The 18,505-nt window shown below is 38.4% G+C and overlaps 1 protein-coding gene across 1 annotated transcript in view; it reads left to right on the top strand.

Moving 5' to 3' along the window:
- hs6st1b (heparan sulfate 6-O-sulfotransferase 1b) overlaps window positions 1–17,919 on the top strand; it is a 42,570-nt gene extending 24,651 nt beyond the window's left edge. The window contains exon 2 of the mRNA XM_056739052.1: window positions 15,854–17,919. Coding sequence (XP_056595030.1) covers window positions 15,854–16,550 — 697 coding nt within the window. The 3' untranslated portion in view covers window positions 16,551–17,919. The remainder of the gene's footprint in view (window positions 1–15,853) is intronic.
- The last annotated feature ends 586 nt before the right edge of the window (window positions 17,920–18,505 follow it).

Raw genomic sequence — 18,505 nt, 5'->3', positions numbered from 1 at the left:
CTCATCTACTTGAAATGACTTTGGCTTTATTGTAAGGCACTGTGCTTTGTTATGCTGCTTTGGAATGGTGTGTTGTGAAAAGCTCTATAGAAATACATTTAATTGAAAAGATGAAATTAATTTAGCCCATGAATCTTTGTTCATTTTTTGCATTCTGCATTTGACAGAAACTTTTGTCTAAAGCAACTTACAGTGCATTCATGTTATGCATTTGTTTATTTTAACAGTTTTTGTTGGGAATTGAACGTCTTACATCTGGATTGGGGTGTTACTGCACTATCCCTTTTTTCAGACTCGTGTCTGATTTACGTATTTATTGTCATTTCCTATTTAGCTTTGAGTTAGATAGTGAACAAGGGATGTGTCACTTCACTTGAATGGCTATCATGAGTCCTTCTGTGCCTCAGCGCACTCATGCATCAAAAACAGAGAGTTTGAAGAATGATTGGTTGTTAAAAGCCAAGGCTATTTCTGAAAGTACACATGAACGCAGGCAATGCCAGATCAATAGCACGATTGTGGCTAGATCCCACCCACACGCCAGAGGGAGAGTCTTATTATCATTTCTATAAGAAATACAGCTTTAGGGTTGAAGAGTAGGCTTGAGGGGGGGTTGCAAAAATAAGAAAAAGAAAGCAGCTGCTTTGCTTAAAGGTAGTCGACACCATTTTATACTTATTTGGAAATTGCACTTTTTTGAGATCTCAATCTGTAGTTTCGCACACATCATGTGAGCCTCTCATTTGTGAACGGAGAACGTCAGACAGAATATAACATTAGTGGGGAAGGTATTTGTGTCAGAGCCGTACACAGAAATAATGTGGGAAAAGGAGTCCGTAAAATTACTTCTGAACATGTTTAACTAGAAGATTTTGGCAGATTCAGACTTGCATTGTATTCAAGGGATATATTTTGATCAGTATGCGAGTTCCCTGAGAATCAAACTCAAAATCTGCTTTAGCTATGCTCTACAAATATTTTTTTTATTTTAGTTTTGGATGTTGATACATTCAAATTCATTAATGCAATTAGAAACAATGTTACAATTCGGCACATTTTGTCGGCACCAATAGGATGGTGGTTATGTATGCTCGCGGCGACCCGAGTTTGATTCCACGTCTCCTGCGGTCCTTTGCAGATCTTGCTCCCCTGTCTCTTTCCAGCACTTTCCTGTCACCTGTCCTCTCTCCTATCAAAATAAATGCAAAAAGCCCTAAAACAAAACTTAAAAAACACCAATTCTGCACATTTTTCATATTGTTAAGTTATTCTTTCTATGATTAAATGCAATGGACCCATTACAATGGATGGACATGCTAAACATTGACTACATGTGAAGGATCAGTATGTAATTTTTTTTGAAGGATCTATTGACAGAAATGCAATACAATATACCCGCTTTATAATATATATCTTTCCTGTAGCTCAGGGGTTAGAGCATGGTGCTAGCAACGCCAAGATCATGGGTTCGATCTGAGGGATTGCACATATTCGGAAACAAATGTATAGCATAATGCAATGTAGATCGCTTTGGATAAATGCATTAATGTAAAATGTAAATGTAAACTATGTCTTCAGAGATGTATAAATACTTTACATAATGACGTGTTTTTATTACCTTAGAATGAACTATTTCGATTCGGGAATTCCTCATGTTGTTGCTACAGCAGCCCTAGAAGGACAAATAGAACACATTTTGTAAACACAAACTCCTTTGGCAAGAAAGCAAAAACGCGATTAAATCTTTGACCTGTGTCAGCCAACGTAGTACTTCGAAAGAGAGGGGTGAGCAATGGAGTGAGCCCTTGGCTGCAATTCGAAACCTCACTGCTAGACGCCGTTAAATTTCACACACTGGACCTTTAAAGAAAATGTTAATTATAAGACAAAAACTGTAATAAAACTCCAAAACTGTGAAAATCAACACTAGGGGAATGAAATGGAGGAATATGAAGGACATTCTCTTAAAAAACAAAAGCAGAGCCTCTTTGCTCAGATTTCAGCTGAGGAGTGATGTCAGCCTTGCTGTGGAATAAACTTTTAACTCCACTAAAATGTAAACCACTTTTCCCTTCATCACTTTAATCAGGCATCAGTCTTCCACGAAGGAAGAATATCAGGGAAATAAGACTAGTAGAGCGCAGTACCATGACAGGTGAAGGGCATTTTCATCCCGCTTGCCGGCACGGCTGATCTGGTGACAGACTTTGAAGTTTAGAAGGATCTTCACAATCAGAGATGTTTTTGTCTCCACTCTGAAGTGAGCGAAATTACAACATTTTTGTTTTTTTAATCCTCAGAGAATGTGAGATTAGAAGCACCAGCACACTGGAGAAGGAGACTTTTTCAAGGGCAGAGGAAGTTACGCCTTTGAGAGAAACGCTCCTTGTGCCAGAGGGGTACAGAGATTTGACAGAGACCACTTTTTGTTCGTGGGTTGCTGAATGATGTTTCGGTATCAAAAGCCCAGCTGTAATATTTCTTCCAGTCAGAGAGTGAAATACAGAGGCAGACAGTTCAAGAGAAGATAGAGGAGTGTAAAAGAGAGAGAGGTGTTGTTTGATATGATGTGGCGTGGTGCAATATTGTGTGAAGGAGAGTTATTGCTCCGACTGTCTCAGTTTTCTTTCCTTTGTTTTTCTAGCATTGTCTCATCTGTTGTATTGAGGCGGTGGGCAGTTGCCTTCTTATGACTTAGATCCACTTGACTCAAGAGTGTTAATGACTATACCTGTTATAGGGGCGGGCAGAAGGACCAAAAATCTATTTTACGGAATAAATCATTTGATTTAGTAACAATCGTCCGTTATAGTTATATGTCTTATACCTAATCTTCTTAGATTGATCTAATTTATTTATTACACTTCATTTAAATACTTTAAATATATAAGATTAATTTATAACATGTTAATTTATAGTTATTTTTTGCTATATGTAAACAGTGGGAAGATATTATACATATGTAAAGAATTAAGGATGAATATATACACAAACAAAAAGTGTACATGTATATGACAGGTGTTATAAACTGATGTTCATGGGGTCAGTACTGTAGGTCTTCATCGATCTTTACTCTCTATTAGATACACACTTTTAGTTTCAACTCACTGTGTTCAGGTTTGTTTATTCTCGCACTGCGAGTCTCTGGTGACTCCACATGCATCTCCTTAAAGGAGAGTTAGCAGCGCGTTACGTCAAAGCGATCACATGGCAAGCATCATCGGACGTTTCAACGCAAGTTTCACCTACTTAAACTCTATTTAAACTATTAACAGCTTAACAAAGCGGCCTGACTTCTGAAATATGCGAGAATTAGGATTTTTTATATGCCAGAGCAGAGACCTGCACCCCTGCAAGTGCATTGTGACATGTGAGAGGGAAAGCACCAGACTGGAGCGGATCACAAAAGTACAGACAGTCTTTTTTTCATCAAAACGCCCAATTTGCAGAGCGCTCAATTAACCACGTCTACTTTTTATTTTGGCCATTCCAGTGTTTGTTGAATTTCGACAAAATCAAACCTCAGGGGTAACATCCAGTCATCCAAAAGCGATGTCAAAGACTGACAGCATGACAAGACATATGGAAAATTGAACAAATATTTCTATTGTATTGATGAAAAGAAAAAAAGTTCATATTCACTTTGAACTTTTTCACCTCCATTGACGAGTTATCTCGTCAAAAAAAAAAACGCGTCCCCGCCAAAGACGAGTTATTACGGCAATCAGTGTTTGTACTGTTGTACAGCAGGTGGCGCTATTACACACCTTTGGTTAAAAGTACAGAATCCCAGAACCTAGAACGTATATGTTTTACCGGTTTTTAATGAATGTTCTGAGTGTAATCTGGGCGGAATCTTTGACAAAAAACTTCAATTATAAAAATGATGCATTTTTGTAGAAACCTACCCTCATATACGGAGTGATAAAAAACGAACAAATGAAGATAGAACGAAGAATACAGTTTCTTTTGTTTAAAAGCTAAGACTCTGTTCTTTCATTTGACATATTGTTTGTCCATATATTCTTTACAGAAAATTTACCGTGAGCCATTAAAGTTGGGTGAAAATGTTAAAAAACGCTGGCGTAGGCTGGCAAGTTTTTTTCTAAAAGGCTGTCAGTGAATGAGTTAAGCATTTAAGGTCTGAAAAAATACAGAACATCTTTTCTATCGTTTAAACATGTTTCTCCAGTTTTTTCTGCAAACAAATCTGAATGAAAAAAATATTTTATTTGAAATTTGGAGAGATATTGTTAGCAGTTCATAGAATGAAGCAAAAATGATCATTTTTCCTAAACACATACATATAAATGGTAAACTCAGATAAACTGAAATAATTTTGAAATGGTCTTTTTTTCCATTATATTTTCCAATACGTTGGCTTCCATGAAAAACTCTTTGTTATTCTAGAAACTGCTTTTTGGCACTAGGAACTTGAAGTTGTTCAATTACCAGTAAAAAGGTGTTTAAGGTGATGAACACTCTTACATCTTACGGTTCTGTTTATTGTCACAATTAACAAGGCAACTATTGATGGTTTACACGTATGCGGTAGGCCGCGGGCTGCAGTAGCACCGAAGAGCCACAGAGACTATAATTTGATTAGCGTTTATTGTGTGATGCCAAAAGCTTTCGCTAAAACTATGACTCACTTTTAACAGTGTCATTATTCTTTTAGCACGTGGTAATGAGTCATTAAAGGTGTAATGTTTATCTACTCTCGTTGGCTCTATTACATTTAGCCTCTTACTGTTTATCCGCAATCTTAGGAAATTGCCAGAGCATGTCTACGCTTTCAGGTAAAGGAGCTGAAAATCTAATTGTATTTCACGTTTCAAACCTTTCAGTACATGATTGATTCGACAAAGTTCAAATGTGCTTTTTCAGCTCCGAGCAGGTAACAGTTTATTAAATGTGTGCTTTACAGAGACAGTGACCTTCTCTTGCCAGATGCTTTGTGCTTTTTGTCAGTGTTAAGATTTCACCATCTGTTTAAAGCCCTGCGGTTGTTTTGATGGATCGCAAGGGCGTCCCACACCTTACAAACACCTCACACGTCAGCCGGTTCTCAGAGGTGTCGTGATTTGAAGAAATACCTGAACGGGCTGAGTTTCACCTGTCGCCTTGCCTGAAATACTCGAGTAGCTATCAAAGCCGACGAGGCATGGAAGGTCTGCATGGTGCCAGCGCAAATCGTGTTACTGTGTATCCATGCATGTCCGGGATGGAGAGCGAGGACTAACATTTCTCAAGTGCTAAGTATTTTTTTATGAGTGGCTGCAGTTGTTTCCTACGGTGAGGTATCAAGAGACGTGTGCTTGTGTTTGAACACTGTCCTTGGTACTGGAGTGAGTGTTGAGTGGTGCACTGGTGTTTTCACACAGGAAGTGAGGTCATAATGATGGCTTAAACACAGCACTGTAACATAACCTGCACTTCATGTACCTGCTACACAGTAGTTCACAAAGCAGCAAGGTCCAAAGGAGTAGGATGTCTGAATTTTTTTGACTTTGCCAGAAGGCCAGGGGAGCCTGGCAGCTCTTTTTAAGTGCGGAATTGAATTGGATTTGAATTCTTGTGCAGTACACACAATGAAAGTTTGAGACTCGTGGTGAAGAATGGTTGTGTGGTTGCAGATAACTCACCTTTTTCTTTCAATCTATCTGTTTTAACTCAAACACGCAGACTTGATCTTGGTGTTAGATTATGCTTGAGGCATATTTTTTTTTATTATGACGTCGATGTTAATTATAACCTAGAATAAATAACCTGGAAGAGAGACATCTTCTTAGATATATTTCTTAGGTCCTTCTACAACCTTGTACCTCCATATTTAATGATTTTTATTCACCCGTTTTGTTTAATTGTCAATGGGTTTTGCAAATATCTAACCAATAAAGAGTATTAAAAAGTGCTTGTCAAATTTGACAATTCCGTATGTAATCATTTAAAAAGTACAGTGTTTTTTCCATTTCCTGAAAAACAAATCATATTTTTTCAGAATATATTTGCTTAATTATATTTTAACCAAAAATAATAAATGCGCTTACCATTTATTCACCCTCATATTGTCTTCTGCAGAACACAAAAGAAGATATTTTGAGAAATGGCTCAGCTGTTTTGTGTGTATACAGTGAAAGTCAACGTTGTTTGGCTACCAACGTCCTTCAAAATATCTTTTGTGCTCTGCAAAAGTAAGTCATGCAGGTTTGAAAGAGGGAGTATATTATGAAATCATTTTAATTTTTTGGTAAACTATCCAGCTCAACATGCAGGGGCCGGAAGGTTATTTTTATTACCTTTGTTTTGCATTCAAAACTCTGCATAATTTGAAAGCTTAAACACTCAAGATTCATGTTCTGAACTTGTTTTTGCAATCAATACAATGCTCAAAAAAAGGAGCACTTGTTAAGAGGTTCATATTATCTTTTTTTTTAAATGAGAGCCCCTAACTGTGTAGCAAAACCTGCATAATGGTTGTTCAGATTCATAGTCTATGTTAGGAAAAATACAGTATCTGACTCATTATTTCAGCGGGGTGTTAAACCGAGAACATTTTTAAGCAAAGACTGAAACATAATTGTGTTCAGTACAGAGAACAATGTGACCTTATCATGGAAGTAAATATGTTTTACAATAATGACCAGCTTAAAACCATTTTTTTACCCTGTACTATTTCTAGTAAGGTAAAAGGTCTAATTCAGCAACTCTCTTACCCATTGAAGTGTTTTTTTGTGTGTTAGAGAACTGCGGTTGACAGAGCGCAGAAGACAGATGTGTGTTTAAAAATGAATCCGAAAGGGCCATTTCAGGTTGCATGAATCTGTCACACACCTTTTAAACCTTGCAGATGGTTCAAAAAGGTCAATATGGACCATTTCTGTATAGATCCATCCCTGGACCGATCGACTGTGCCATTGTGGAGTCGGCGTGTCGGTCAGCACGCCAGAGCTCCGGGCCGCCACAAGCAAAGCATTAAAGCAGATGTAAATAAACACTTAGACATTTGTACTACAGATAAAACGTTGTGTCTTTCATTGTCAAAATGTGGGACATTGACAGCTGTCGCTGAGAGTTCTTCAGCCGGTTTGCTTTCATCAGTCTATAGGCATACTATATGAAGGTCTTTGTCTTACTATCGAGCAAGGACTATCACTACATTAATGCACAAGGCCAATCTTTCATCTGAACCTTCATTTTGACATTGTGTTCCCTCAGCTGTCAACCTGATAGTTTGAAATGAAAAACATTTTCAAAGAATTTACCAACCGAGTGAATATGTACTCTGAAGTTATTCAGATGCATCTTATATATGAAAGAAACCTGAGAAGGTTAAAACACTTATTTACTTCAACTGTGAGGTTGTAGGATTTCCTCTTTACTGTTTATGTGTGTATTTGTCTAGTTTTGTCACATAATGTTTATGGTTCGGGTGATTGGCTCAAAAAGGTACAATAAGCAAATTGGCACATTTCAAAAAAGCACACGGCGTATGTTATTAAAAAGTAGTCAATTGTAATAGAAAGCATTACAGTAACACACAATAAATAAACTGTTTATCTTGCCGGAACAGAGGACCAACAACATGGTGTGCATTAGCCCGTATAGAAGGGAAAGAGGGAAAAACCTCTGGCCAGCATCCAGACAGCATGGGGAGGGGAGATCGAGAGAGGAACAGCATCTGCTTCTCGCTTCAGTGGGTTTAGAAAAACAAGTGTGGGGAAAAATGCTAGACTGTGAACACACCTGTCCTTGTGTTGCCATGGCAACCTAATTAGAAGGCCAATGGGATGAAGGAAGGGGTTGGGTAGTGATGCCAAACACAGGGGCTCTGAAAGAGTTCAATGGGGAAGATGAGAGGAATGTTATTAGAGAGAGAGAGAGAGAGAGAGAGAGTCTGCCACAACCTTGGCTTATTTATGTGCCACTTTAAAAGTATTTATTTATTGATGTAGTACTTATTTGTAAATGTTTCATTAATATTTAGTCATTTCTATTATGTTTATTGATGTGTATACCACTCTTTTTATTGTCTTTTTTTTTTTTTTAATTAAAAGTTTTTTATTTATCTTGTGTATTACTTCTACATGTCATTTTATCATTTCATCATTTATACAAACATTTATTTTATTTATGTATTCTCTCTTCTCTCTCGCCAATTTAATTTGCTTTTTCATTATAGATTTTAAAGTTAATATTTGTCCATTTTGTTTGTTTGTAAGCACAAATATCAGAAGCAAACAAGGCAGCAAGAATATCCTTCCCTTTAAAGCATCCTCTCTCTCTCTCTCTCTCTCTCTCTCTATCTTATCTCTCTGTCATCTTTTACGACTGATGGGCTAAACATGCCTCTGATTAAATACAAAACACATTCCATCCTCATCCACCAGACACATTAACTATTTTAAACTGTAACTTTGTTAACCCAGGAACACTACACCTTACACATTACACCTTTGTTCTAAAAATAAAGATTCATTTGTTAAGCAAAACAGACATAGAAGTCTAAGTTGTTTCTGGTAAATGAGATTTATTAGATTGTAGTCCAGACTGTACATGACATTCACAGAACCTAAGAGATAGTGTTTCCATTTAGGCTCTTGAGGATTATTTGAGTGTGTGAGTGTGAAATGGAGGGGTTTCCCCCCTAAAGCTGTTGTGAGGGTCTCTAGCTATAAACATTCCTGCTGATAATTCAATCAGAACCATTGAGTTCCTGGAGATCTCTTTTATTACACTGTAAGATTGTCATGTGAGATCCCATCATTTTTTCCTCTGATTCTCCTTTCCTCTCTCTCTCATACACACTACTGTTTACTATTTACATGCTTAAAATGTTATTTCTTGCTTTATGTGATGTGAAGCTTCAGGGTGACAAATGCTGTTTGGTCTGAATCATAATTCCACAAACACACACACGCGTCACCCTTTCAAATCAATGTGCAGTCAGGCAGTATATAATTTTTACGACTGACCTTCAAAACGTGCGCTTCCTTTGGTGCGTCCCAAATCGCGCACTCATGCACTATTCTACGCCATTTTGTAGTGCGAGTTGTACGTTCACATTGCACTTCTTTTTTGAGGATTTACAATGTAAGTACCCGGATGTATGTTACGCACTTTTTCGACCGAAAATATGAAGTGTGGAACTGTGGATACTTCACGCACTCAACGGTCGTAGTTTCGCTTACGTAGCGGATAGGAGGCGGGGCTACCAGATGCTATTCGAGCAAAAGTCTCCTGCAGAGTAATAGCACTTCAATCTGATGATGACTCAAGTAGTGCTGGGTAAAACACATGAAAACTACATTAAATGAACAATGCGCAAGTATATTTTTATTCACACGCATTGTGGCACGTAATTGACGTCATTGGCGCTCGTCTGGGAAACCGATATACTTCCGGTTAGTATAAAACCGTTTAGTATTCCATTTAGGAAGATACTACTCTTCTGAAATTCATATACTAGATGCTTGGGTGCATAGTTTGAGTGCATAGTGTAGAGTATGTCAGGAAGTGTACATTTAGGTCAATCTGACCCATCCATGACGGCTTTATATTATAAAAAGGATTGATGAAATCCAGCGTAAATCATTCTTGTAGTCTTGAATCTTACCTGGATCAGCTGTCATACATATACATGAGGAGCTACGTGCAGTATGAAGCTTTAGCTTTATTAAACTCTCCCTATTCAAAATGACTGTATCACTGCTGTCTCTTCATATCTGTCTCTCCACCGAGACCCTCTCTACACATTACAAATGTGCTTTAAAAATCAACCCGAGTTTTCTTTAAAGCACAAGCGCTCTGTTCATCTCTTCTTTTGTCACGACAGATTTACAGTAGATTCTTGAAATTTAAAATTATTTTCCGTGGCTTTAAAGAAGCGTTGCGCGGTATGCACCGGGCTTTACGTATTATGCATGAATCATAGAATTAAGTTCTTAGGTAGTGACATATTTGCAAGGTTTTGGTTTAAAGCTTTAAACAAATGAGAAATCCTGTTTTTTTGTGTGAAATACAGCTGTGTCTGTATTCAGCCCTGATCCCCATGTAATCTCTCTCACTCGTGTCTACTCTTGTGCATATGATACCCATCACAATTCACAGTAATGGCTGCTTCTCAACAACACCCAAGAGGTCACGCAAGGTTCCTTTATTGTGCTACTCTGTCCTTGCACATTTGGCAAGGCTTAAACCTGCCAGGACCCTTCCTGACTTTTTATTTATCAACTGCTCTGATGTGCAACACCTGCGTGGGTTGAGATGGCTTCTTTATGGGACCCCAGGTAGAACCTGCAGGGGGTCTGCACATCCGGTCTGACTCAGATGATGCTCTTTCTCTCTCTCAAGATTCAAGACTCGAAGAAGCTTTGTTGGCATGATGAAACAAATTTTACATTGCCAAAGCATAGGAAAATTCAATATAAATATGCTCTTTCTCTCTCTCTCTCTCGCTCGTACTGTATTGGCAAGGAACACACAAAATTGTAAGAGTAGCTTTGAATTAATGCATCAGCTTAGTACATTATGTAAACATTATTTCTTTACAAAATGTAATATAGTTCTTTTTACCCCTCTCTCTTTCTCTCTCTCTCTCTCTCTCTCTCTCTCTCTCTCTCTCTCTCTCTCTCTTCTGTCTTTATCTGTCTCTCGTCCTCCTACATCAGAAGCCGAAAGAACGGCCTCTGTTAGTTAGTCACGCTCTCTCAGCTGTTACGGCTAACATGTGGCGCAGACTGCCGAGAAGGTGAAATTTATATTCATCCAAATGAAAGAGCTCGTGGTGCCTTTGATAGTCAGAGAGATCTAGCTGAAATCCCCACCACCCCACCCACCCCTGCTTTAACAGGTTTGATGCTGCCCAGGGTGAAATTTCCACCCACTGCTCATCTCTGCAGCTTTCTGAAGCAGGAGGAAGACCCTCTTTCCTTCTCCGCTCTCCTCCTACAGATTTCATTCTCTACACTGTATCGTGTTTAAGAATGTTCCGAGATCAGAGTAAAAATAGCCGCTTTACGCTTCTCTGAGGATTCTGTAAATCCGTATTTTTCTTCAAATGTGTTTGAAGGTTCTGGTTTATTACATAATTTGGTTGTATTTTAATGAGGAAGCCTTGATTCTTGTTTTTATCTTTTTTATTATGTTTGGTTAAAAATATGTTATTCTAAGCTAATTATATTCTATGTTCCCTTTTCATGGAACTCCTCGTGTCTTTTCTAAAAAAGAAAAAATACCCTGGAGACTCCGGCACAGATCTCCTGATATAAAAATGCGGTCATTATATTTAATAAGATTTATAAACTTAAATAAACCCTGCCACTTGAGGAGAAATTCATGTGACTTTTATCTCAAAGAGACTTTTAATGCATTCAATTATTTTTACTGTCAATTTATCTGCCTGTTACCTTTAATGCCTTTCATCACATTGTATATTCCTCACTGGCATTTTGCATTGTTAATTTCAAGTGCACCAAGTAAACAGGCTTATTTAATTCAAACAGATTCATTAAAAATATCTAAACAAGTTGTTCCAGCTACTTTCAGATTCTCTCATAACCTTTTAACATGCAATAAGATCAGAAGAGAAGTGAGAATAATTTAAATCTAGGTTAAAAATGGCCATTGAGGGATGTTCGGCTGATGCCGGAGACCCTGTCTGTAACATTTGCATCGGGCGCCACTGAATGGAAAATAACCCACTGCTAATTTTGGAGCGCACAGTCGTTTCTCTGCCTTAACTTTTGAAATATTTCCCAACCCCTGAAAAGCATTTTAGTAGAATTATGTCCTCCGTTCAGAGGCACGATCGTATCGCAGCGCATATGATGTAGCAATTTAAAATCTCTGTATCGAGGCCTCTTATCAACATTTGAAGGGTCAAGGCTGTTTCAAATGCTGATAACCATAATGTCATTATGGATATGCCAGTGTGCCTTTATTCCTGTGCGGGCGGAAAAAGTTCTGTTTTTATGTTGTGTATGCCTTTTGTGCGAGTACACAAATGCTTGAATTGACATTTGAATGCTTTTCTTTGTCCAAAATTATTGTATTTAAAATGATGTCTTTTGTCAAGTGGATCATCTCCAAAAAGAGACTTCTTATTTTCAACCCACACTGTCACTTAGTCTTGTAAGTTTAGTAAAAAAATATGCAGAGCTTAAAACAATATACAAAGTAAACAAGTTTAAGATTATGTCATGTCATATTCATACTCTTTAGGGGTGTTCTTGGGGGGAATGGATGACACGATTCTTGACATTTTTACCATTATATGTGTTCTTGTTTTTTCTTTAATGTAAATACATTACACTGCTGTCGTTCAGAAGATGATCGTGTTAAACTGGAGAAGGTTGAAGGATCCGGTGAGGTTGCTGAAACTGTGCTAACAGTCAGCGGATATTCAACATCAATATTTTAGCAATGCTCCACTTCTCTAGTCTAAATGCTCCTTTGGGAAAAAAGCATTGAGAGCGAAGTTGCTAAATGCCGACAAATAGAGATGAATGGCTTTCTTTGTGTGTGTGAGAGAGGAGGGACACCATCTCCTTTTTAAGAATCCGTTATTCTCCACATGTGTGTCTAAAGTCAGGAAAAGTGCCACCACAGCTGTGACTGGTCTTTGTGCAGTCATTATATTTTTGAGAGGTTGATTTGCATTTGGAGTCTTGTTAGATGGAGAGTTGTGACGGCTACTCTTGAGTGCTGTCAGCCTGAAGAGGTGTATTCCTGCGTGCAGCTCTGACCTTCAACTTCACCCTCTCCAGCGTCTCTCAAAAGCAATGCTTCATTTTCCATGTCTCAGTAGGGGGGAGGAGGGCTATAACCTTAATAATGGGATTAATAATGAGGTTTTGGGCTTGTTTTAATGCATTTTGTAAATATCAGGTTATTCTACACCAAACAATACATTCTAAAAACATATATTGGCATGCATTCTTGTTATTATTGAGAGGGGTTTTAATATACTAATTTTAAGGTCCAGTGTATGAAATTTGGCGTCTAGCTTCCCTCTTCGAAGCACTAAATAGTTGCTGACACAGGACTAAGATGTCGTCACGTTTTTGCTTTTTCTGCCGAAGGAGATACCATATTTCTATAACTTATTATTTGTTGTAAAATCTATAATAGTACATTATGAGGGTAAAGGAAAATTTTTATAACAAAACAAAAAACTGATAAACCATGTATACATTCAATGCATTGAAAAACAAACATAGAACCCTGCCCAACACAAAATAAATGTTAAAGTATTTAATGGTTATAATGGAAATTTTATTGGTGTGATTCTATTGATGGTGGATTCTGTTTGGTGTGATTCTATTGTTGGGGTGTTAAATGGCAGATTAATCTTATTTGAAATAATGCACAGAAAACACAAAGGAATTTTTTTATGGTTTTAATGGAAAAAGCTAATGGTTCATAATGCTATTGTAATGGAAACCATTAGAATTTCTGTTATGGTTTCTTTTGATTTTTGGATAAAAGTGTCTAGCTTATGCAAACGTGATGTCATGATCTAAAAATCAGGCTTTCTTTGTTTTATGCATTATTGTTTTTTTACTCTAAAACTTACTTTACTCTTAAAGGGATACTTCACCCAAAGATGAAAATTCTGTCATTATTTTCTCACCTTCGAGTTGTTCCAAATCTGTATACATTTATTTGTTCTGGCAAACACAGAGAATTATATTTGGAGTAATGCTTATAACCAGACAGATTTTCCCCCCATTGACTTCCATAGTAGGAGACAATACAATGGTAGTAAAAAGTGCCCCGAAACTGTCCTACATTCTTAAAAATATCTTGTTTTGTGTTCAACATAACAAACAAGTGATAAAGTGATTTTTCCTACTATGGAAGTCAATGGGGGACAAAATCTGTCTGGTTATAAGCATTACTCCAAATATATCTCTCTGTGTTTGCCAGAACAAAGAAATGTAAACAGATTTGGAACAACTTGAAGGTGAGTAAATGATGACAGAATTTTCGTTTTTGGGGGAAGCATCCCTTTAAAAGTTGCAACGGAGTATGAATTAAAGAGAAAAAATGCTTAGTTAGGCTTTGCATTGACCAAAATAGCTTAAGATCCCTAGCTGACATAAATGCACGCAAATATGCTAAAAGCCTATTGTCCAAGCTGGCCAGAACCGGATCTTTATTCAATTATAAAACACTTTATAAAGAGACTTGTGCTCAATAGCTTAATTTATGAGTCTCCGTGCTGCATCAGTTCAGCCGCCTATAGTGTGACCCGCTAAGGGTCCGTTCTCATTAATAATGAGTCTATTGCTGTGTGTGTTATTACTATTGACCGCACATTCACACTGGAGTCAGTCTGTTATTGGATGAGGTTCGGAACTGCTGTGCGTGTTGATAGGCTTAGACTTTAATCGCTGTGGAAACAGGAGAGTTATTAAAACCCGAGCCGTGGCTCTGTAGAGGGATCTGAACTGTCCCTCAGGCTCACTAATGATTATAAGCCCACCATTTTGTAGCAGAGAAGAGAGAACGAACAAGAGTTTTGAAGAGACTTGAAAGAATGATGATTCTATTGATTTAGGTACATAGAGACGGATGAAATCCGAAAAGATGTCTTTTTTCATTTATAATTTGGCAGTTTTATCCAGCAAGAGCATTCCTAACACAAAGTTCCACTAATTGAGCTAGGACAATGATTTTTGAGTTGCACAACGTTTGTTGGGTCCTATTTTATGTACACAATGCCACCTTGTGTTGGATGACGGTACTGCAAATATCATGTGAGGGCACTTGAGTGCACCGGTTCGCTACATTGCTGCCTCCTGGCCAGAGGCAAAGACCGCACAACACCCAGAGATATCTTGGGAAGTGCCATGTTGGTCACCGCCAATGAATCTCAGCATCAGCCGCTTGTGTTTGTCTAATGAGTGATTTCATGCTCCGTTAGAATGTTTAACCAACTCTCGGCACTTGAATGTTGTTTGGAGATTCCTTGGCAGATTTGGTCACAGGGGTGCGAAGAGGTAATGTTGGGTGAAGTGAGGGACCAGAAACCCTCAGGACCACCACAGCTGGAGCCAGCAGTGACACGGGGGCGATGAATCGGGGATTGTGCCCCGAATCTCTCCGTCATCAGTTTATTCGGGAATAATCTGCTGAAAACCACCTGCTGGCTTTTTGGCAGCGCCGGTTTTTACACCCTCCTCTTTTGTGTCGCTCTGCCAGAATGTGTTTTTCCCTGCGGTGTGGGTCCCTGTTGCATTTAGCTGAGGAAATTTTGTTTATTCGTCAGAAATGATTCGCCGAGCTTGCACGTAAAAGTGTTTACAGAAGGGACTGAAAAGGTTACGTCATCATCGTTATCGGAGTGTCTCAGCTCTCTGCAGAAGCACATTTTTGCTGTCTCTTACTTCTGTCTGTCTCTCGTGTCACTGCGCTGCATGTTTCTTTACCCGGGAGACATTTTTTGATTATAAAAATAGCTCCATAATGATTGTTAAAGGAAACCATAATCACATTGCTAGATCTTTAAAGGGATAGTTCACCCAAAAATGAAGACTTTTCATCATTTACTCACGATCTTGTCATTTCATGACTTCTTTTTTTTCTGCAGAACACAAAAGAAGATATTTTGAAGACCGAACAACGGCGGTACCCATTGACTTGCATTGGTTTTGTGTCCATACAATACAAGTGAATGGGTACCGCTGTTGTTTGGTTCCCAGCATTCTTCAAAATATCTTCTTTTGTGTTCAGCAAATGAATGGAAAGTCATACAATGAAAATAAGAAAATAAGTTCTCATTTTTGGGTGAACTATTCATGTAAATGTGTTTTTTTCAAACGTAACTAACAGAGTTCTTCTCTTTTAGAAAATTCTACTACATCACTTTGCTGAGGGACCCTGTTTCCCGATACCTCAGCGAATGGAGGCACGTCCAGCGCGGCGCCACGTGGAAGACCTCCCTGCACATGTGCGACGGACGAACACCCACGCCCGAAGAGTTGCCTCCCTGTTACGAGGGCTCGGACTGGTCGGGCTGCACCCTGGAGCAGTTCATGGACTGCCCTTACAACCTCGCCAACAACCGGCAGGTCCGCATGCTGGCCGACCTCAGTCTGGTCGGCTGCTACAACCTCTCCACGGTTACAGAGAAGAGACGCTCGCAGCTCCTCCTGGAGTCGGCCAAGAAGAACCTGCGCGACATGGCTTTCTACGGACTTACGGAGTTCCAGCGGAAGACACAGTATCTGTTCGAGCGCACCTTCCACCTCAAGTTCATCCGACCCTTTTTGCAATACAACAGCACGAGGGCGGCCGGCGTGGATTTGGAAAATGAAACTATACAGAGGATAGAGGAGTTAAATGATTTGGATATGAAGTTGTACGATTATGCCAAAGACTTATTTCAACAGCGATACCAGTACAAGCACATGTTGGACCGTCGGGAGCAGAGACTTTTGAGAGGACATGCGTCGTTTCACAGCCCCTTCCGAGAGGAAGGAGGGGAGGGTACGGCACGGCTGCCCACCGAGGACTACATGAATCATATTGTCAACGTGTGGTAACCGAACAACCTTCTCAAGAGCGAAAGAGACCAATACAGTTGCATGACCTGGGTCTAACTTTTGACACGTTCACGCTTTTCCAACCTTTGGTCACAAAATCCACTAGGAGATATCAGACGGGACCACTGAACGTTTCAACAAAATCGAGTCTGTGTGCATCTCATAGTCCTTTTTCAACGAAAAGCTCTGATATAGCCCGAATAATTCAATTATTCTCATACTGTTTGTGCAACTGATCTCAGTGCTGCAGTGACTGAAATGACCTGATCTTCGATTGACCGGAATATCTGGGAAAAGACTCTTCTGTAAAATAAAATAGATTGTTTTTATATATATATAAATATAAATATGTATAGATCTTAGCCTTTTTTAAATCTCCTGTGAAGTGCAGCCAGTTACAAGTGATGGGAACTACTAACAGCTGTTGTATGAGAGTCATGTTTTATAGATATATCTTAATACATACCACAAAGTCCTTTCTTTTTCCATTTTTTTCTTCCATAAAGTCAGAAGACAGCACGTGCCAAGGAGATTGCTAAAGATAAATCCATTCCTTTGTCAAATGTTGTATTCCTGCATATCTGCCATTTCTGGTGCCCCACAAAAAATGGAATATCATTGAATGTTTTTTTTTTGTTTTTTTTTTAAAGCATGTGCATATATATACAGTGTGTACTGTACGCATTTGTTTTTGCACATTTGCGTGATCTGAATCGTTTTTACCCATAATGCAATGCAGTATGCACTACATCTTGCATTGTGAACCACGTAAACGAACTGAACAAATTTTTTCTTGTTTGATCAGAATTCACATCATTTGCCTTTTGTTAATTGTGGATTTCGCGAGCATGTAGAATGTGTTAATTGAACTTGCACTGAGCATGTTGGGGCCTGACATCTCTCACAGATCGTTCTCGTTCGGCTCCGTGTTTGTTACCGTTGTCTTCAGAGGCTCCTTAACTTCCGTCTACGCACTTCAACCGAAACTCAAAATAAACTCTGCTATTGAAGCCATGTTAAGAGCCATTGGGATATGTCTGCGTGTGTATGTGTGCGTGTGTGTGAAGAAATGCATCACATGCTCTGTCTGCATCTCCTTAGATTACAACATGGAAAAAATCCTGCTATAATTAAGAGAATGGATAAGAAAAAATGTGACCATTATCTTTGAATGTGTGTGTGTATACGTTAAATTTATACAATTGTATATTTGCGTGTGTGCACGCCTCTGTGTGTGTGTGTGTGTGCTTATTTAAAGTGTCTCGAGTTTGCTTTCCAATAATGTTCATTACTGTGAGTGATTGTTTTATTCATGATTTACACATGGTTAATTAACATTACCAATAAAAAGAGATTTTCCCATTTTTAACACATGGACTAGTGTTGATTCTCTTTCATACGGTAAAGATATTTCGTTCTTGAAGATTTTTATAAATAATATTTTATTATAGTGGTATTTTATTGTAAATTCAGACAGAAGCAGACACTGTTGACATTAACTAAGTCTGAATGCAGGAAAACTAAACATTTACAGCTTTCCAAGTTGTGTTAAAGGTGTTAAAGGGATATTTCATCCAAAAATAGAAATTGCGTTATTATTTACTCGCCTTCGAGTTGATCCAAATCTGTATACATTTATTTGTTCTGATGAGCAAAGAGAAAGAAATTTGAAGAATTCTTGTAACCAAACAGTTCTTGGACTCCGTTGACAACCATAGTAGGAAAAATCGCTTTGTTCTTTTGAACACAAAAGAAGATATTTTGAAGAATGCAGGACTGCAAACACTTCTGGGGCACTTTTGACTACCATTGTCATTTTTCCTATATGGTAGTCAATGGGGTCCAAGAACTATTTGGTTACAAGCATTCGTCCAAATATCTTTCTCTTTCTTCAACCAAAGAAATAAACAAACTAGAGAGTGAGTAATTCATTGCAGAATTTTCATTTTTGGTGA

The sequence above is a fragment of the Triplophysa dalaica genome, chromosome 23 (genome assembly GCF_015846415.1).
Source record: "Triplophysa dalaica isolate WHDGS20190420 chromosome 23, ASM1584641v1, whole genome shotgun sequence".
NCBI classification, from domain to species: domain Eukaryota; kingdom Metazoa; phylum Chordata; class Actinopteri; order Cypriniformes; family Nemacheilidae; genus Triplophysa; species Triplophysa dalaica.
The sequence above is the reverse complement of the archived record's forward strand: the minus strand, read 5'-3'. Positions and strand labels throughout refer to the sequence as shown.